Source organism: Macaca fascicularis, chromosome 1 (genome assembly GCF_037993035.2).
Source record: "Macaca fascicularis isolate 582-1 chromosome 1, T2T-MFA8v1.1".
Lineage (NCBI taxonomy): Eukaryota > Metazoa > Chordata > Mammalia > Primates > Cercopithecidae > Macaca > Macaca fascicularis.
In genome coordinates, this window is record NC_088375.1 from 171,151,931 (window position 1) to 171,174,408 (window position 22,478).

Consider the following 22,478-nt stretch of genomic DNA (forward strand, 5'->3'; position numbering starts at 1 on the left):
TTTGAGAGGCCAAGGCACCCAATCGCTTGACCCCAGGAGTTTTAGAGCAGCCTGGGCAACATGGCAAAACCCTGCCTCTACAAAAAAAAAAAAAAAAAAAAAAAAAAACCAGCTGGGCGTGGTAGCGCGGGCCTGTAGTACCAGCTACTGGGAAGGCTGAGGTGGAAGAATCACCTGAGCCCAGAAAATCAAGGCTGCAGTGAGCTGAGATCGCACCTACTGCAGTCCAGCCTGAGTGACAGAGCAAGACTCTGTCTCAACAAAAATGGGTGTTATATGCCTGGATATGCATATAGCCATAGTGGCCAATACAGTTTGCCAAAAGTAGTCTTAGAAGTCATAAAGGACCTAACACAGTGCAGAGACATATAATACTATCCATCTCTCTAATAAATAAAATAATATGCTCACCCTCTGGTGGCCAAAATCGGAAATACACATCCATTTTCCTGGGTTATATTCAAAATATTAGTGTAGTATACATTAAGTTTCTGCTTCATATTTAACCTAAATCAAAAAGATTTTAAAAGAAGGCCATTGACTTTTTCAAAAAACTTTCTACCCCAATATCTAATGTAAAATCAACAAAATTACTAAATAAGAATATGGCATGGCTCATATATATATATATATATAACAGTACTTGATACTTAACCTTTAAATTTGTTTTAAAATATTAGAACTATAAAACATTAAAGTTGGAAGGAGTTACAGTGATCATGTAAGTCTATAACTTAAAACTGAATGTTAGATAATTTTTTTAAAATTTGCTAATGAAATAAAAACATCTGGGTAAAGAGAATTGAATAGTAATGAGATTTAATTTTTATATTTCTAGTTTTAATTTATAAATATGCTAAAGAACTCAGAAATATTCATACATGTACATTCATTTTAATTTTCTACTCATTTTATCCAACTATCTTTCCAATATTTATTTTATATCTATTACAGTTTCTGTGGTATATGCTAGGTTTTAACTCTTCTGTTTTCAACCTAGTCAAAGGTACAGATAAATGAACACCAATTCAAATATGATAGTGCTACACCAAAGGGTGAGTACTAAGTGTTAGTACCATCAAAGTAGTTGGTCAGGAGAGTAATCAGGAAAGGATTTTTGGGAAGAGTGACATATTCACTGATGTCTGGAGGAAGAAGAGGGGACAGGGAGGCAAAAAGGAAATGTTACATACAAAGGTAGGAGAGATGTGGAAATTGAGAGAATATAGAAGTTTGGGTGAAAAAAAATAGTCAAAGGTGAAAAGAAAATCTGAAGAATGTGGTGTCTCCAAAAGATCAACAATGTCTAACACTGGAGAGGAGACTTTAAAATATCCTTCAGATTTAATAACAAGAAAGTTATTGATGTCCTGGGAGGGAGCAACCACTGTTTGGTAACTCAGTGGAAACAGTGAGTGGGAGTCAAGAAAGTGGGCATAACAATGTGAACAATTCTTTTCATGTCCCTTTGCTGTGACAGGGAGGACAGAAATAAGATGATAGAAAGAGATGGGGAATGAGAGGCTTCTTAAAGAGTCTCAAATATGTATAAATAATAATGGGGGAAAGCCAATACTGAGGGAATGTTTGTAGATAAAATTCGTTCCCTGGGGAGTTTTAATGGGCACACTGAGGAGACAGGCAGGGATGGAATCTGGAACACAGAAGAGATCTGACACATCTAGATGTCTTTTTTTTCTTTGAGAGAACCTCACTCTGTCACCCAGGCTGGAGTGCAGTGGTGTAAGCTCAGCCCACTGCAACCTCTGCCTCGGGCTCAAGTGATCCTCCCACCTCAGCCTCCTGGGTAGCTGGAACTACAAGTGTGCATCACCACTCCTGGCTAATTTTTGTATTTTTTGTAAAGACAGGGTTTTGCCATGTTGCTCAGGCTGGTCCCAAAAACTCCTAGGTTAAAGCAATCCTCTGGCCTCAGTCTCCCAAAGTGCTGGGATTATAGGCAGAAGCCACCATGCCCAGCCCATCTAGATGTCTTTTTAGTAAGGCTGGATAATGTGCTTTTAAAATTAAACCACATGCAAAATTACCTTTGAAAATAACATGGTCAATCTGTGCAAAACTGCCCTGAAAAAAGGAAGCACCACACAAACTTAAAGAAAACATTCTTACATGTCAGTCAATTATATTTGGTGGGTTACAGAATTACTACCAACCTATGAGTCAAGTATTTGAGGACTTGAATTAAGTTTTTCTGGATATTCTAGTACCACAGTGCTCAAGTAATCTTCAAAAAGCAATTTACTTAAAGATACAAAAAAAAAAAAAAAATGTAACCTAGTTTGTATTCATTATATAGCTGATTCCCTTGGGTTTTCATTTACTTGGAAGAAAGTTTAATTTGAAACAAAATATCTTTGTCTTTTCTAGTGACTAGTTGAAAATAGAATGATTAAGACAGTATGTTTGTTTTTTCCCTGTAATAAGTGAGTAATGAAAAGGTGGGAAAAAGGCCTGATACGTCTAAGTGATGACAGTGGTGGAAGGTAAGTCTTAAATGCTCATTATTCCTTTTCTTGAGTTTTTATGATCCAGTATACCACTATATGTCACTTGTCGTCCTATTATAAAAACTCCTTTACAATTTGGGACATAGATAACAATTTCATTGTGTGCTTTTAGTATCACAGCCAGGTAATTAATTTCTTGTAACTCAATACATTGTGAAATAGAATATATGATCACATTTATTGGACTTACAAGGCATTTAGCAATTAATAAAATGTTTTCACATTTCATTACTTTTAAAGACACATCATCTGAAGAATTCAAACTGCTAGATGATAACCCATTTTATGGATAGCTAAATCAAGGGTTAAAAACCCAAATGACATCTAAACTACGTGCTAATATGTACTGGGTACAAAAATAATATACTGCCATAATGGTATTGATATTTCAAAAGCTGAAATTTACTGGCACGTATTCTGTTACTGATATTGTCATACAGTTATGAATTGTTTAATATAATTGTTCATACCCTGTACTACTTTATTAAATGTAACATAAATTTAATTCCTATTATTTCATAATATATTTAATTAAAAGCAATCCACAAATAAATTCATGAAAGTTTACTATTAGAACAAAATATTCCTACTATTGTCATTAGATTTTGGCTTCTTTACATAAAAATAAATTTTTCCAAATTTTGCTTTAATTTCTTTTGTGTGATAGGAAAACTAAATGGCTACTTTGTATTTACCTTTTATTTATTTATCCTTTTTAGAGACATGCTTGAGTGCAGTGGTATGACAATAGCTCACTGCAGACTCAAACTCTTGGACTCAAGTAATCCTCCTGCCTCAGCCTCATAAAGTGCTGGTATTACAGGCATCAGCCACCACACCTGGCCAGTTTTTGTTTTGTTTTGTTTTGTTTTTAAGAGTACAAAAACCTAAAGTATAGAGGATTTTGCCGAATGTGTTGAATACTACTTTAAAAAATCTTACCTGTAATTTTATTGACTTAACTATTCAAAAATAAAATGTGCTTAGATTTCCTACTAAATAAGAACACTACACAATGAAAGCATTACGTATATTTTAAATAATAAGGTACATAGCATTGACATAAAATGAAAATGCATATAAATTGAATAGATTATTATTTAGGTACATCAGTTAAATTAAGTAGCATTTAGTTGTTTAATAAATAACAGGCTAAATCTGAAATAATTCTTAGTTTGGTAAGTTCTAAGTATAATTATTTAAGAAATAAGAGAATATATACAATAATATATCCATTCTTGTCGTTCATTCAGAGGCATTACATGTTGACAAACCTGCATATAAAAATAGAAAGCTTTTATTCTTTTTATATATTGTTATTTTTGGCTAATTTTTAAATAGGACAACGTTTCTAGGCCTTGTATGAGAATATCCCTGTACAGATAAAATTCTACAATATTTGTCCTTAGCAGAGACTAGCAATCTATGATCTGAGGTCTAACAGGATAATCCAGTCTAAATTCTACCCTAATATAGTAGCTGTCAGTTGGTGTGTGTGAATGTGGGTAGAGTGGTAGAAAGAGGAGAAAATATCCTTTCCTTGCTAAGCCTAGAGCATTTTCTAAAATCTTAATTGGAGAAACAGAAAAGATAATCTCTTTATCCTGTTCCGGAATATTTTAGGATTTAATGGACAGTATGGAAATAGAAAGGGTAAGAATAGGAAGCTTTTTCCTCTCTCCCTTCACTTGCCCAGTAGGTAGCTCTATTGATCTGTCCCTGCCTTTGAACTCCTGGCTAAATCAGAAACCCAGAGTTCTGCTAACACTGGAACTATAGCTGTTTTCTAGCTCTTGACTTACTTACTTATCTAAAACTCAGAGGCATTTTCCTTCTCAGGATACTTTAGAAAATCTTAATAATGCAGATAAAAAGCATTTTGGGTTATCAAAATTCTTATTAATACTTTACATTTCTATATGATGTAAAAAACTACTTTCATGTACATCATTTTAATCTTTACATTAACTTTGTGAAGTACATAAAACTAGTGACATTATCTTTTTTTTTTTTTTTGAGACGGAGTCTTACTCTTGTCGCCCAGGCTGGAGTGCGATGGCGTTATCTCGGCTCACTGCAACCTCCATCTCCCAGGTTCAAGTGATTCTCCTGCCTCAGCCTCCTGAGTAGCTGGGATTACAGGCGTCTGCCACCACGCCTGGCTAATTTTTGTATTTTTGTAGAGACGGGGTTTCACCATGTTGGCCAGGCTGGTCACGAACTCCTGACCTCAGGTGATCCAGCCGCCTCGGCCTCCCAAAGTGCTGGGATTACAGGCGTGAGCCACTGCGTCCAGCCTAGTGATATTATCTTAATTTTACATTTAAAGAGACTGGAACATAGAAGTAAATGAACTTCCCATAGTCACTCAAACAAACAGTGACAGAACTGGATTAGAACCAAAGTCTCCTGTCTCTGAGTATAGAATGATACTGATACAAATATACTTAAAATAATTTTCCACTCCATTTTGTATCTACATGTTTACTCATAGCATTAATAGGAAATTTTTTTCAAAGACATAAAACAAAAGGCTTTAATTAGAAAATAATACATTACCATTGTAGATTTGGGTCCCACTTCTACCGCAAATATGTTAAGTCCTCTGTTGTTTACACAGTTTTTACTTAGCTCATTGTTGATGTGAATAATCACTTTCTCATCTGACTATAAAAAAAAAAGTTTCATAAGTTGCTAGTCCTTTCTTTAATTACAAATATAAGCCTCAGAATAAACCCTGAAATTCTGTTTTAACATCATATAGTGCACTACAAATTTATACAATTTGGCTGCTTCTTTCAACTTTGTTTCTGTTACTTTTTCTCATTTTCTTTCCAATTTGTCACCATTTATATAAACTTTTTCTTTTAAATGTGACTTAAATTTACTCACCTTTTAATCTTCATTCCCAGGGTATTATGGATACTAGGGTCACATTATTTCATCCTTGACTTAGGATAGCAATAGTCTGTTTCTTTTGTTGTTATCTCTAGTTTTTTCAACTTCCATTCATTTTAATACTACCTTCCAACTAATGTGTCTAAAACATCTTTTTACTCCTTCATTCACAATATATAAATATATTTATTATCAACTTTGTATCGGGCATTGTTTTAGAGTCTAGGTGCACTGAGATAAAAGATAGAATTACTGACTCCTAGCTCACACCCTAGGGGAGAGAGACAAATAAAATGACAATTACAGAACACTGCTGAGTCTTGTAATAGAGGTATTTAGAAGGATCTATAGAAACACAGAAGATGAACATTAGCTTGGACTGGGGTTTCAAGGAAGACTTTTTGGAAGAAGTGACAACTGAGATAATAGACAATGGCCTCTAGGATGGACAGGGAACAAGGGAAAGCAGAATGACGCTGATAAATGGGAAATATGCAGGAATCAAACTATTCCCCTAGTAAGAATCTGCGATCATACCCTAATGACTACTAAGGGGGTAGTATAATGTTAGACTATCTGAATTTATTTCTCAAGTCTTCTACTACTTAGCTGTGTAATCATTTGCCAGTTATTTAACTGCTCTGTGCTTCAGTTTCCTGTTTGTAAAATGAAAATAGCACTTATCTCATAGGGTTGTTGTGAGAAGTAAATGCCTGGCACACAATAAGGTGTAAAATGTTAGCATTATTATCACATTTTGGTGAAGAGAGTTGAATTTTCCTTGAGGAAAACAGAGGCAGAGAATTGAGAACTAATAGTTGATAGCAGAACAGAGGAGTTGGGGTAAGGTAGTGTGACTCCCTTCACCTTTTTAACCCTAATAAAATATAGAGGACAGAAAGGGAACCATGATGGATTCTAGGAATCACCCTCTGAGGCACGATTGGTCCATTTGAAAACTGCAATCTACTAGGTGGGGACCCAAGCTTAGTTAATCAAGTCTAAACTCCTCTATCTCGTTTTCAAGATAACATATAATTTGGATCCATTCTGTATGTTATTTACCTCCTAATCCTCCTTCAAATAAAGCTGTCCATTTCTGCAAAGCAGATATTCTCACTCTTTCCTTTATACTTCATATATACCCTTCCCCTTGTTTCTCCTTACACTGTTTCCCCTGCTTCTAAAGGCTGTCTGTCTGCATATCTAAATCCTAGTCTCCTTCAATGCTCGAATCCCATATCACAGTTCCCTCCCCCCTCATAACAAATCCTTCCCCAACTTCTATGGTTCAAATTAACAACTACAAGAGAAACAGAATGAAACTCCTGTCACACACACAAACAGTATTACATTATGTAACATTTAATTATTCTCTGATGTCTTTCGAGAGTATTAATTTTGTCTTTCCAATTATAGGCCATAAACTCCTTGAACACAGAGATCAAGTTTTACATTTTCTGGTGGCTCCTACTGTGACTAAAATAGTTACATAATATATTCTCAGGTTGACTAAAAATGCCACCAAATTTTAAGTATTTTAAGAAATTTATGGCAGGCATAAAAATATGGCTCACCTAGGACCTAAAAGAAATAAGTCAACAGTACTGAGCACCTAGCCATCTTATATAAAGTTTTATGAAAATTTATAATTTCTAGAGAACTGGATATTTCTGACTAAGAATTTATGCTCTTATTCTCTTGACCTGTAATATCAATAGTATTAATAGCAGGGAAGAGAGCCAAAGGTAGAAATAATCAGCTTGATGAAAGTAGGTATTAGACAGTAGAATACATTTAGTTAGATTAAATAATGATAATCTATAGGATCTCTGCAATGTTAGTGTAAAAAGCTGGGTTGAAATTTTTTTCTTTGTTTATAATATTTCTTTAAAACATGATATCTATTATTTAAATAGTTATGTATATGTAAAAATGTTTAGAAACAAACTAAATAAAATACTTTGTATCCAGATTGTGCTCTATTCGCATTGATACCCAAATGTTTAATTTTCCTAATATTTTAAGAGAAAAAAATTAGAAACCTTTAAAAACCATATAAAAATTATCACTCCCAGTTTGAGTTAGAAACCTGACAAGAAAAATTAATTATACATTATAAACATTATAAATGTGATGGGATACTTAATTACCACGTAGGAATAGAGCAAGGAATTATTAGTAAGCTTTATAGCAAAATGAGGAAAACCACCTCATAATTGATACCTTGTTTTCAATAACTGACGTTATCCAGGTGTCACAACTGTAAGTATGCACGATTATATTTTCATAGCCATCCATTACTTTGGCATCACCCTTGCTAAGAACAGATTTACAAATGGCCTTCTCAAGTTGTCCACTACATGCCTCCATATGGACAGCTTTAATTTTTGGCTTGCATTTTTCTGCATAGATATCAATGACAAATGGACATGCCTGATAGGAAGAAAAAAAATCTTGTTTTAGCCTTTTGATAGAATTTAAAATAAATTATTAATATGTTACCATATAAGAAGATATGCTACACCTTCCAGCTTGTCCTTCTAATATACTTTTAGAGGAAAATTTTAGTACTATGAATTGAGTAATAAGCAAGCATGAAATCCTGACTTTTTAATAGAATATTAACTGATAATGTCCATAGAAAAGAAAAGAATAACCTCTAGCAAACCAGTAATACATTACCTTCTTTAAGCCATAATACCATCTCTCCATTTGGTTCAATGCTAACAAATACCATGTTATTTAATTATCTTTTCTAAGGTGAGGGCTACAGAAAGAATTCATCAAACGGTTCTAAAGAAATTATTACATTTACAATCGAAGCTTACTGCATGGACACAGAGCACTGACTAAAGTTTAATCTAAAAACACCTTTAAAATATGAGACCTAAAAATATTTTCTGCATTCGGAATGAAATTTTTCTAACATCTACCTTAGTCTTTTTACCACAGCCTACAATGTGGTAAAAAGCCAATGTCATAAAGAGCCTTTGCCTCTCCATCCAACCTGATCTCCTGTGTCTCTATGCATCAGCTACCCTGATCTTTCAGATCCTAGAGCAAATGAAGCCCTTCATACATAGTGTTCTCTCCACTTGGAAGATTATCCTCATGCATTTTCACATGGGTACCTTGTCCTCCCACTTCAGGTTAAAGCTTAAGTGCCACCTCCGCAGTGGGATCTGCTCTGGCCACTTCAATCTCCCTCACTCCCCCACTGTTTTCTGTTCTCTACTTCAGCCTTTGAGCTGTTTCAGAACACCTTGGAAATTTTTTTTTTTTTTGAGATGAAGTTTTGTTCTTGTCGCCCAGGCTGCAGTGCAGTGGTGTGGTCCTGGCTCACTGCAACTTCTGCCTCCTGGGTTCAAGTGATTCTCCTGCCTCAGCCTCCCGAGTAGCTGGGATTACAGGTGCCCGCCACCACATCCGGCTAATTTTTGTATTTTTAGTAGAGACAAGGTTTCACCATGTTGGCCAGGCTGGTCTTGAACTCCTGACCTCAGGTGATCCACCTGCCTCGGCCTCCCAAAGTGCTGGGATGACAGGCGTGAGCCACTGCGCCTGGCCGATATAATTTTAATTAATTAATCATTCTCCGTGGCATATAAATTTCATAAGGGCAGGACCTTTGACTATTTTATTCATCTTTGTATCCTCAGTGCCTCTTTCCTGCAGTTATCACATAGTAGGTATTCAATAAGTATTTGTTGAATAACTGAATAAATTCACAAATTGGTGGTCATCTTTTAAGGAAATAAAAGAAAGAAGTCTGAAGTTAATTTTAGTAGACCATAAACAGAAATTTTTGTTTTTAAAAATATTTTAATCAACTTCAACCTTTGGCAATAATAAATTTGCCTTTTTAAGAGAAGTAGTAGAATGAAAAATCATTGCACTAAAAAGAAGACCTGGGTTGATTTTTCATACACATCACCTCTGTAAAAATTTTTAAAGATTATTTACAATAATTATGAGTATGACATTTTTAAAGGTTTATTTGTTCAGTACTAGTAAATTCTGGTAATATAAGTCACGGCTATCAGTTTTATTCAACCAAACAGGATCAATATTTGAATATTCACTGAAAGTAAAACATCTTAAAAGGTCCATGTTAAAACATATTCTCTAATTTTTTTTCTTTTTTTTTTACACTTTTAAGTTCAGGGGTACATGTGCAGATTTGTTACACAGGTAAACATGTGTCATAGGAGTTTGTTGTACAGATTATTTCATCACCCAGGTATTAAGCCTAGTACCCATTCGTTATTTTTCCTGATCCTCTCCCTCCTTGTACTCTTCACCCTCTGATAGGCCCTAGTGTGCGTTGTTCCCCTGTATGTGTCCATGTGTTCTCATTATTTAGCTCCCACTTATAAATGAGAACATGTCGCATTTGGTTTTCAGTTCCTGCATTAGTCTGCTAAGAATAATGGCTTCCAGCTCCATCCATGTCCCCGCAAAGGACATGACCTCATTCTTTTTTATGGCTGCATAGTATCCCATGGTGTATATTTACCACATTTTCTTTATCCTGTTTTCCACTGATGGGCATTTAGGTTAATTCCATGTCTTTGCTATTGTGAATAGTGCTGCAATGAACATACATGTGTATGTGTCTTTATAAAACAATTTACATTCCTTTAGGTGTATATCCAGTAATAGGATTGCTGGGTTAAATGTTTGTCTTTAGGTCTTTGAGGAATCACCACACTGTCTTCCACAATGGTTGAACTCATGTACACTCGCACCAACAGTGTATAAGCATTCCTTTTTCTCCACAATCTCACCAGCACCTTTTGTTTTTTGACTTTTTCATAATGGCCATTCGGACTGGTGTGAAATGGTATTTCACTGTGGTTTTGATTTGCATTTCTCTAATGATCAGTGATGTCGAACTTTTTTCATATGATTGTTGGCTGCATGTATATCTTCATTTGAAGTGTCTGTTCATTTGCTCACTTTTTAATGGAATTTTTTTTCTTGTAAATTTGTTGAAGTTCTTTATAGATATTGGATATTAGACCTTTGTCAGATGCATAGTTTGCAAAAATTTTCTCCCATTCTGTAGGTTGTCTATTTACTCTGTTGATAGTTTCTTTTGCTGCACAGCTCTTTAATTTAATTAGATCCCATTTGTCAATTTTTGCTTTTGTTGCAATTGCTTATGGCATCTTCACCATGAAATCTTTCCCCATGGCTATGTCTTGAATGGTATTGCCTAGGTTGTCTCCCAGAGTTTTTACACTTTTGGGTTTTACATTTCAGTCTTTAATCCATCTTGAGTTAACTTTTGTATATGGTGTAAGAAAAGGGTCCAGTTTCTATCTTCTGCATATGGCTAGCCAGTTATCTCAGCACCATTTATTGAACAGAGAATCCTTTCCCCATTGTTTGTTTTTGTCAGGTTTGTCAAAGATCAAACAGGTGTAGGTGTGCAGTCTTATTTCTGAATGTTCTATTCTGTTCCATTGGTCTATATGTTTGTTCTTGTACCAGTTTTGGTTACTGTAGCCCTGTAGTACTGTAGCCCTGTAGTATGCTGTTTTGGTTACTGTAGCCCTGTAGTATAGTTTGAAATTAGGTAGTGTGATGCCTCCAGCTTTGTTCTTTTTGCTTAGGATTGCCTTGGCTATTCAGGCTCTTTTTTGGTTCCATATGAATTTTAAAATTTTTTTTCTAGTTCTGTAAAGAATGCCAATGGTAGTTTCGTGGGAATATCATTGAATCTATAAATTGCTTTGGGCAGTATGGCCATTTTAATGATATTGATTCTTCCTATCTATGAGCATCGAATATTTTTCCATTTGTTTGTGTCATCTCTGATTTCTTTGAGTAGTAGTTTGTAGTTCTCCTTGTAGAGATTGCTGGCCCCCCTTGTTCACTGTACTCCTAGGTGTTTTATTCTTTTTGTGGCAATTGTGAATGGGAGTTCTTTCGTGATTTGGCTCTCAACTTGACTATTGTGGGTATATAGGAATACTAGTGATTTTTGCACATTCTAAAATTTTTAAATTAAAATCTTATCACCTCTAAAAGAGTTGCCCTATAGTTTTATTATTTTTTCTTTTCATGGGCTTGGTGTTTTATTTACTTATTTTCTTTATCCTACTAACTTAATATAGGAAGCAAACAACAAGCAAGAAAACTATTAACTGTAAATTATTCATTGTAAAACTATTAACAATATATGTGATAAGGAAGATGGGGAAGACTGTAATAATAAAACCTAGATTATGGGATGCTACTTAAATTTAGCACAATATTTAGCTCTCAACTACCTGTTAACCCATACGAAAGGGAAATAGAAAGTCATGTAGTGCTTAAACTTTAAAAAAGAAAGTAAATTCTCCCAGTTCTGAATCTAGAAAGAAATTAATATCATGAAATTCTATTTTAAAAAGGAAAACAGAAAAAAAAAAAGGGGGCAAAACTAAACATGTAAGTTTTACCTATCAAATTCAGTAAAAGAGCAACTATTCAGTTACAGTGATAAAGAGGCAATGCCCTTATAAAGAAGTTATATTGCTCTTTAACAGAGGATCTTCATAGGCTGATACAGTGAATGTGTAATCTGTAATTCTACAGCCTAAATTAGAGAATTTAATAAGGAAAAATAAAGAAATAAGTAATAAGAATTTAATGAGAAACAATAAAGAAATTTAGTAAGAAAAAAGGTTTTAAATCTGTTCAACTGATCAGGAACAGCTCTACTTCAATTAACATACTTATGTTAGGCAACCAGTATCAGCTCCTCACTTTTGAAAGTCAGGCAATCAGAAATGGATTCACATGCGTAAATACACTACTGAGTGCCAACTAATCAACAGTCTCATCCAAGTAACCATGCTTCCACAGATACTATTAACTCATTTACGCCTCTAAAAAATACTAGTAACTCATTTACGCCTCTAACCATGCTTCCACAGATACTATTAACTCATTTACGCCTCTAAAAGCCAGGCAATCCTTGAATTCCATGCTTCCCCCAAACCCTATATAAGTGAGCATTCTGCTCTTAGTGGAGAGACTGTGCCTGGCCAGCATAGCTCTCCTTTATAGTAAGCAATAAATTCAGCTTTGTCTTTTTATTTCAGTTCCTGAGTGGCAGTCTGATCATCATCTATTGATACTTTCCAATGTATACTGTATTTTTTTTTACCTTTTGAATTTAAATGATACAAATATATTATCTACTCAATAAATAAATAAAATTTAAATTAAATTAAATGTTAGCTCAGAAATCCTTCTTGCTTATAGTTTCAAAGGTAAATGACATCAGTAACTGCAGTAAAAAGTGTTAAATTGCTCTTAACTAATTTTCCTATTAAACAACAACATGGGTAGCACAATCAATATTGTTCATAGATTAGATACTGATTTTACACATGGTTAAAATGTGGGAGTCATTGACTGTTAGGCTAAAGTAGGATATAAATAGTTACTGTAACTATTCACCTCCTATTTCTAAAAGTGGGAAAACAATAGAGAACCTCTCAGAAAACAGGTTAATGAAGGTCTTGAATGATGTCAAAACTAGGAATGAAACCAAAGTCTAAATGTATCTAAAACAAAATTTTTCAACGTTAGTATTGCTCTCCTAAGTTGATTCAAGTACGGAAAAAGGACAAACACTATTTTTAATTTTAAGAGTATAAACAAATGTATTGTTATCTAACTTGTGGCCTGAAATGGAAACTCTTAAATTCTATATTTTAAATCTGACATATAAATATAGAAATTAGCCTGGGTAAAACAGTGAGATCCCCATCTCTACAAAAAAAAAAAAGTTAAAAAATTAGCTGGGCATGGGGGCATGCACCTGTAGTCCTAACTACTCAGAAGGCTGAGGCAGGAGGCTCACTTGAGCCCAGGAGGTCGACGCTGCAGTGAGCTATGATTGTGCCACTATACTCCGGCTAGTGTGACAGAGTAAGACCTTGTCTCAAATTTAAAAAAATATATATGTTCAATAAATATTTGTTGCATGAAAGAAAAAATATATATATATAATTTAACGAAGACCTAATTTTTAAATTTTTATTACCCCATGATTTATTATGTGTCCTATTCAACTTCTATACCTATCATGTTAATGATAATAATGATGATGATAGCTGATACATACACAGTGCTTTGTATGAGCCAGCCACTGTTCCAAGTATTTTACAAATATTAACCCCAAAAGTACCCTTTACAAAAGGTCAGAAATCCAAGGTGTAATACAGATAAATTCTCCTTATTCTAAGAGAGACTTTACACTGTTAAGACAAATTGTTTCCCTATATAAATGAGACTTTAGTAACTCAAATTGCCTTTTCCAATTTTAATTTTTTTAATATCAAATTTTTTTCTTGCATATTATGTGTTTAAACTCTTTTGTCTTTGAATTATTTTAATGTTGGCAGTAACTAAATTTCAGGTGAGAACAAGAACTTGTATAAACTAACAGAAACATGTTGTTGCACCCAGGATTCATTCATATACTAAAGTTCAAAGATGTGGGTGCCCAATTCAAAAGTTATATGTCAGGAAAACGTTCATAAAGTAAAATATTATGTACACTAAACCCACTAGCAAAACTTTAAGAATACTTTACCTCTGTCAACTCCAGAGCTTTATTGTAGCCCATAGAGTGTAGAGTTACCCAAAGGTCACAAGGATCTCCCTCTCGATCATTAGCTTCCATTAGATTCAAATCCATAAATCCTTGTCTTGTTAGTTCATTCCTCTTTGTATCAAAATTATCTGTTTAAACAACCAAAAGTTTTTTCTTACATAATTTAAAAATTCATAACTTTAATAAAATGTCTATGATATATTATTATTCATAGATATTTATTTTAAAAGAGGCCTATGAATCTATGAGCAGTATAGAAGTGGAATAAAAATGGCTCAAAACATAACTCAGCATAGATACATCATAGTACACAATTTCGTTTTTCAACAAATCCTGAAATTATAAATAGTGCAAATATATTCTAAAATTAGAGGAAACTGTAATATTTCTAGATAAATTCCAATCTGCCTGCCTATTTAGAGCATACATTGTTATATAAAATGCTTCATATGTATTTGCCACTTAAAGTCAGCAGAAACTGGATGAATTTGATATAATACTCCCCAAACTACTAGGATTTCAGAAAGAAAGATATAAATAGTGTCATATTTAAGATTACTATATGCCTGATTCCTCTAATTTTAGCTAAATTGTCCCTGAGTCTTGAAAGACAGATAGATAATGGGGAGCACTTTGGAATCCATGAATCAACCACATTTTCCCAGGTAAGTCTATGCCCATTTTAACACTATTTACGAACAAAACTAAATTTACCTAGAAGTATCTAGACATGTATAATTCCTGAATTTGTCTATAAGATGGATAATAAGTAGTTATTTATTATGGATATTTTATTAGCTATCCTACAACAGGGAAGATTTTATTTCCCAACTCCCATCTATAATATACCCAAGGGAAATGGGTACTTTTATTTGAGATAGCATCTCTTTTGTATGCATTATTGTGAGAAAGGCAGCAGAGACATAACTGTCTAAAACTGGCTGACTGATTTAATAGCTTAAAACATTTAGAAGCCGGGCGCAGTGACTCATGCCTGTAATTCCAGCATTTTGGGAGGCCGAGGCAGGTGGATCGCCTGAGCTCAGGAGTTCGAGACCAGCCTGGCCAACATGGCAAAACCCCGTCTCTACTAAAAATACAAAAAATTAAATTAGCCCAGCATGCTGGCACACACCTGTAGTCTCAGCTGCTCGGGAGGCTAAGGCAGAGAATCACTTGAGCCCGGAAGGCGGAGGTTGCAGTAAGCTGAGACTGTGCCACTGTACTACAGCCTAGATGACAGAGCGAGACTCTGTCTCAAAAAAAAAAAAAAAAAGTTTAGAGTTGAAAGTTATTCATGTTTTTTAAGGGGAAAAAAATAAATGCAGATTAAATTCAATCGTGAAGAGAAACAGTAACACAAAAATCAAGGTTAGAGCTACTATGTAGAAAAGCAAGATGAAAAAGATTATTTGATATATAATACAAATACATTAAAAAACGTATCTAGATACTGTACTATAGAGACTATCAAAAACTAATCTACCTTTTAAAACTTAAAATTCTCAATCCTCATTAATTTTTTAAAAATTTATTAACACTTGACTCTAAGACTTACTGTAAAGCTACAGTAATCAAGATAGTGTGGTAATGGTGAAAGAATGATGAATACATCAATGGAACAGAATAGAGAGCCCAGAAATAGACTGACACAAATATATTCAACTGATATTTGACAAAGGAGCAAAGGCAATTCAATGGAGAAAGGATAGTCCTTTGTGTATGATATTGTAATGGTGGATACATGACGTTATATATTTGTCAAAATCCATAGACCTGTACAAGACAAGAGTGAACCCTCCAGGGGTTTGAGACCAGCCTGGGCAACATGGTGAAACTCATCTCAACAAAAAAATACAAAAATTAGCTGGGTGTGGTGGCACACACCTGTAGTCCTAGCTACTCAGGAGGCTAACGTGAGAGGATCACTTGAGCCTGGAGGCAGGGGTTGCCGTGAGTCGAGATCGTACCACTGCACTCCATCCTGGCTAACAGAGCAACTCTATCTTAAACGAACAAAAAGCGTGAACCTAATGTAAACTATGAACTTTAGTTAATAATTATGTATCAATATTCACTCATCAATTGTAACAAAGGTACCATACAAATGCAAGATGTGAATAATAGGGAAAACTTGTGGGTGAGGGTGAGGAGGAATATATGGATATATTTCTTTTCTTTTTTTTTTTGAGACAGAGTCTCACTCTGTCACCCAGGCTGGAGTGCAGTGGCATGATATCGGCTCACTACAACCTTCACCTCCCAAGCTCAAGTGATTCTCCTGCCTCAGCCTCCCAAGTAGCTGGGATTACAGGTACCTGCCACCACACTTGGATAATTTTTGTATTTTTAGTACAGGTGGGGTTTCACCATGTTGGCCAAGCTGGTCTTGAACTACTGACCTCAAGTGATCCACCCACCGCAGACTCAAAAAATCCTGGGATTACAGGCCAATGTTTTTTGTTTTTTTTTTTAAGAGACAATATGTTCTGTTGTCCAGGCTGGTCTTGAAATCCTGGCCTCAAGTAATCCTCCCACCTTAGCCTTCCAGAGTGCTAGGATTATAAGCATGAGACACAGCACCCAGCCTATGTTTTTCTGTAAACCTAAAATTGCTCTAAAAATAAAGTTTATTAATAAACAAAATAAAATAAAAGCATCTTTAAGTGTAAAAAAAGTTTATTAAAATAATCTTACAGATAAACAGTACATTTTCTTATTATTCAGGGGAAACATTAAAACCTTAAAAGCTCTCATTTCTTTGCAGTATTATTGTTTGTAAAGTAAACATTCCTCCAAATCATTTTCTAAGTCAATAACTCTTGGAGACTTTTCGATAGCATGGAGTTCAAAGTTCTGGAGCCTATTTGTGAAACTTTCTTGCTGTGTAGCCTTGGTCAAGTCACTTAACCTCTAATTCTATTTCCTGATTTATAAAGTGAGAATAATAAAGTACTACTTCATAGACTTGGCGTGTAGAAGTGCATAGAGCAGCAGCTGGTACATGGTAGATGGTAAGCTCTCAAAAAATGTTAACCGTCAACTCTGCCAATTTAACTAAATTTTTAAATTAGAATTTTACTTATCACCAACTTTACCATCAGAAAGCCACAAATTCACTCTTATAGAATGTTCTCTAGTGCCAATTAAAAGATTATATCGTTAAAGTTACAAGATAATTACATCTTCCTATAGATAATACTCATGTATATTATGAATTTTATTAATCAAAGTTTAATATTATAAATCAATATACATGTATTGTTGTTGATTATATTAACTTTCAGCTAAAAGAGAAATACTGAAAGATTCCTTTATATAAATAATATACTTCTACCCTACTTGCTGTCTAGGTAAACAGACTCCCAACCTGGCTCACTTTGCCAAGCTTAGACCATTTTAAGATCCACACATTACTATCCCAGTGAAAGCATACGTGAGTTAATCTCTCTTGACTGCATTCTGGTCTCCTCACACCTCTTGTTCTGTGATCTATAGTTGGCTATGGCTTTTTGGCTTTCCCTCTGACCTTGCAGTCTTTGGCTTAAATATGCAAGTACGTCTTCTCAGACTCCTTCTAAGTGATAACTGACTTTGCCTCATTCTCAGTGATTTTCTTTGTCCACCTTGGCATTTTGGCTTCAATATTTCCATAGATGGACTTTTTAAATTCAACTCAAATACGAAAAGCATTGAAGAATTTTTAACATGTATAATATAAACAACTTCCTGGAAACCTTAATTTGTAAGTAAACCTCTAGCTTTTTGGCTTTTTGCTGCCCTCTCCTGGTCACAGTTTGTGGCTCTTGACCACTTCAGGCCCAGTGGTATCAAGCGCAAGGACAAGTTTTTTGTCTTCTAAACCCCAAAGAGTAGAGGCTCAAAACTGAAATTATGATTAAGTAATTCACACTTCCTTTTAAGTTGAGTATTATACCAACTACCAATTTAAGAAAAATAAATGTTAGCATTTACAAACAATGCTACTATTTTCAAACTGTCCTAAACGCTATAATAATATATCATGGAGAAGTTTGATTTATTTCTTAGAGATGAAAATGTGCTATATATATATATTTTTATACATCTGTTAAGAAAAAGAAAAGTGCTTACCTCTGCAGACAGCCCAAGCATCTTCATCACATTTCTCACCACTTGTTCTCAATTCAAAAAAATTATATTCTTCAAGGCTAAGAAGACCATTTCCATCTAAATCAATTACTTCAAATATATCTGATAAAGTAGACCTAAAATTATAAAAATAGTTAGTTATTTCTTGTCACTAAGGCAACTACACTGAAGAAGGGTTCTATGAGGATAACATTCAAAAGGAATGTTATACAATTTCTTTAAACTAAAGTTAATGTATCCAAATACAGTTTTGGCTCAGTCCAGTATTACATGAGATAAAAAAGCTTCTAGAGCAACCACAGTATCTCAATGCATAGTAAGAACTCAATGAATAGTAGTAGTTCCCTTCTTTTTTCCTTTCTCCAATCTACTTTCTTCTTCCTCTCTACCTATAGGGAGAAATTGGTAGATGTTTGACTGAAGTTGACTTGCCAAATGTGTGGAACCCAGAAGTAAATGACAATCCCAGATCTGCAAATGGAGGAACATTTTCAGATGCTCAGAGGATGAGTTGTTTTGTTTTGATATATGTATTTATGGTGTACAATGTGATTTTTTGATATATGTATACATTGTGGAATGACTAAATCAAGCTAATTAACATATCCATTATCTTACATATTTATCATCCTTTTTTCTAGTGGGAACATTTAATATCTATTCTCTTAGCAATTTTCAAGGATACAATATATAACTACAATCACCATATTGTCAGCAGATCTCCAGAACTTATTCCTCTTATCAAACTGAAATTTTGTATCCTTTCACCAACCTGTCCCCAACCCCCCCACCCTCCCAGCTGCTATAACCACTCTTCTACCCTCTGTTTCTATGGGTTTGACTTTGTAAGATCACACATATAAGGCTGGGTGTGGTGGCTCACACCTACAATACCAGCACTTTGAAAGGCTGAGGCAGGATGCTCGCTTGAGGTCAGGAGTTTGAGACCACCCTGGGCAACATAATAGCAAGACTCCCATCTCTTCAAAAAAAATTAGCCAGGTATGCTGGCAAGCACCTGTAATCCCAGCTACTGCTACTCAGGAGGCTGAGGTGGGAGGATCACCTGAGCCCCAGAGTCTGAGGCTGCAGTGAGCTATGATTGTGCCAGTGTACTCCAGCCTGGGTAACAGAGCAAAACTCTGTCTCTATTAAAAATAATAATAATAAAGCTCCCACATATAAGTGAGATCATAGAGTATTTATCCTTCTGTGCCTGGCTTATTTAACTCAGCAGAACATCCTCCAAGTTCATACAGCTTGTCACAAGAGTTGAATTGGTGAATTAGAATCTGAGGACGGGGGTGGAAGCTGGCCAAAGGAAAGGGAGTAACACAGGCTATTAATATCTATCCAGCCTAGATGTTATAATTCTAACATTAATAAACAAAACTTACTTAAATTCCTTTGTAAGGAATAATTTCCCTGTTTGATCTCTGTATACAAGTTGGGCTTCATCTGTTACTGGGTTTATTTTTTTCCTCAGCCTACAGCCAGTTGTAGAAGGAATTAACCAGTAAATTCCAGGTCCTAGTTGACCAGTCCATCCAAACACCTTTTCTCAAAACAATGAAACAAAACAATCATCAGTCTTAATCTTTTCATCTTTTAATTTAAAGCTTTTAATATTTCTTCTGAAAGGGACACATTAGAAATAATTTTTAAATAAATATTTACAAAATCTATTATAGTTCTATCAATCTTTTTACAGGTTTCAAATTCATTTTATTAATGGTAATCTCATTATGAGATCGCTAGATATAGTAGTCCTTTATATATTTTTGAAACAAATGCCTAAAACTGTAACAGGTAAGTTATATTATCTTCTAAATCTTCCCCAATAATCTTCAAAAATATCTGTGATGCAAATACCCTCAACAGAAAGCAAAGATAAATCATAGGGTAATTTTTTAATGTGAACACTGAGCTCCTTTAAAAAAAAGTAATAATATTCTAGATTATGGTTTCCTAATTTGATTCAAATATAAATATATGATTTCTAAATCAGATTTCAATGACATAAAATAAAAATTAAACATATTTTGAAATGTTTCACTACTGTATAAATTAACCACATTTGTAAGAGTTCAATTATTTGGATGAAAGCACTGGAATTTTACTTTTTTAAATGTAATATGGACTATAAAAAAAGATGCAGAATCCCAAATAAATCAGCTTTATATGAAATTCTGTTTCCTATCAAATGTTGGATATTTATCATGAGTACCAGAACATCTGTATAGGAAAACATTTTATTCTCCAGTTCTATAAAAGAAAGCAGGCTGGGCATGGTGGTTCACACCTGTAATCCCAGCACTTTGGGAGGCTGAGGTGGGTGGATCATTTGATGTCAGGAGTTTGAGACCAGCCTGGGCAACATGGTGAAACCTCGCCTCTATTAAAAATACAAAAATTAGCTAGGCATGGTGGTGGGCGTCTATAATCCCAGTTACTTTGGAGGCTGAGGCAGGAGAATCACTTGACCCCGGAAGTGGAGGTTGCAGTGAGCCGAGATCGTGCCACTGTACACGATAGCGCACGACTCTGTCTCAAAAAAAAGAAAAAAAAGAAAGAAAGCAAATGGTATCTGTCTATGTACTTCCTAAGAGCTTTTTGGAGCCCAAAGGCTTCCTATAAAAGCTAGCAGCTGTCTCTGTTAAATATATTAAATCTAAGGAATTCTTAGTTGTGTATAATAGCTAAGTGCCCTTCAGCACAGACTAATCCAAAAGAATCCTTTCAGGTATTATGTCCAAAAATTCCTTTCAAAACCCAGGTATAAGGCTAGACACAGTGGCTCATACCTATCATCCCAGCACTTTGGAAAGCCAAGGTGGAAAGATTGCTTGAAGCTAGGAATTGGAGACCAGCCTGGACAACATAGCAAGATCCTATCTCTAAAAATAATAACAATAATAATAATAATAATACATCTGTAGTCCTAGCTACTTGAAATGCGAAGGCAGGAAGATCATTTTCACCCAGGAGTTCAAAGTTACAGGGAACTGTATCACTGCACTCCAGCCTGGGTGACAGAGTGAGACCCTATCTCTAAATAAATAAATAAACAAACAAACAAAAAACAACTTAGGTATATTTTAGGTCATTCTGAAGACTCATATACAAAATAAAGCTGCTCATCTAAATTCTGAGTTTAGTTCTATTTCTGCCCTGCCAACTCAGAGAAATCATAATCTTCTTATGTCCTATTTTGATATAAGAAGAAATCCAATATAACTGAAAGTCATTTTTAAGACTAATCGTTGGCCAGGGATGGTGGCTCAAGCCTATAATCCCAGCACTTTGGGAGGCCAAGGCAGGCGGATCATGAGGTCAGGAGATTGAGACCATCCTGGCCAACCGACATGGTGAAACCCCATCTTTACTAAAAATACAAAAATTAGCTGGGCATGGTGGCACGTGCCTGTAGTCCCAGCTACTTGGGAGGCTGAGGCAGGAGAATCGCTTGAACCTGGGAGGCAGAGGTTGCAGTGAGCCAAGATTGCACCACTGCACTCTAGCCTGGCGACAGAGCGAGACTCCGTCTAAAAAAAAAAAAAAAAAGACTAAATGCTTACCAAATCCATCCTTTGAAAAGCATAACCTTTGAAATTGACCAGATGTGGACTCAGGAGTGAAAAACCAGATCTCACTGCTTCCTAATATATATTATCCCATGATCCTTCCTTATGCCCACATATAACTTTGCATTGCCACTGTGGATGGCAAATGGAAAGTTTTTTCATGGGCACAAAACTCATCTATAAGAAAATAATTGTGAAAGTATAAATACAAATAAAAAATCCTTTGTAAATATAACATATTACAGATAAACAGACGCCTATAAAGAGGTAACTAGAAACTCATGCAAACTTTATTATAGTTTTGCTATATACTAATTTTTTTATCCATGCAATCCCATAAGAAAGTAATTTTACCCAAAACAAAGTGGAAATAGATATTGTTTTAGACAATGCTTACTTTGTAGTCAGTTCTGAAGAAGAGTTTATTCAAAACATTAACTTCAGCCAATTTTATTTGTTTCTTGCCTATTCTTGTCTGTTAGGAAGCCTACAGTAAAGACTTTTATATAACATTCTATCAGGGAAATGTCTGTCTGTCATTGAGCCTATATAAAGATTAAATATGATATTGCAGTAAGCCCTTGAATAGTATTATTTCTGTTGTTGTGTAGCAGATGTATTTTGTAGTCCTCATAAAATAAATAGCCACATTTATGTATCGGCCTCACATATTTGGCCTTTGAGTAAATACATAATTAGAAAAGATCAGAAGAACCC

General features: G+C 34.7%; 1 protein-coding gene across 7 annotated transcripts in view; it reads right to left on the bottom strand.

The window, feature by feature from the left end:
• Positions 1 to 3,544: 3,544 nt before the first annotated feature.
• Positions 3,545 to 22,478, bottom strand: part of EFCAB7 (EF-hand calcium binding domain 7) — a 47,053-nt gene continuing 28,119 nt past the window's right edge. For 6 of the 7 annotated variants that reach the window (XM_015434860.4, XM_015434845.4, XM_074004914.1 and 3 more), the window contains 6 exons: positions 19,575 to 19,732; positions 18,160 to 18,293; positions 14,026 to 14,174; positions 7,653 to 7,862; positions 5,088 to 5,195; positions 3,545 to 3,802 (listed from right to left, as the gene is read on the bottom strand). In XM_015434860.4, the coding sequence (XP_015290346.3) occupies positions 3,728 to 3,802; positions 5,088 to 5,195; positions 7,653 to 7,862; positions 14,026 to 14,174; positions 18,160 to 18,293; positions 19,575 to 19,732 (834 nt within the window). In that variant the 3' untranslated portion in view covers positions 3,545 to 3,727. Of the gene's footprint in view, positions 3,803 to 5,087; positions 5,196 to 7,652; positions 7,863 to 14,025; positions 14,175 to 18,159; positions 18,294 to 19,574; positions 19,733 to 20,969; positions 21,075 to 22,478 lie in introns of those variants that run through there. The other variant, XM_074004921.1, reaches the window with a different exon arrangement.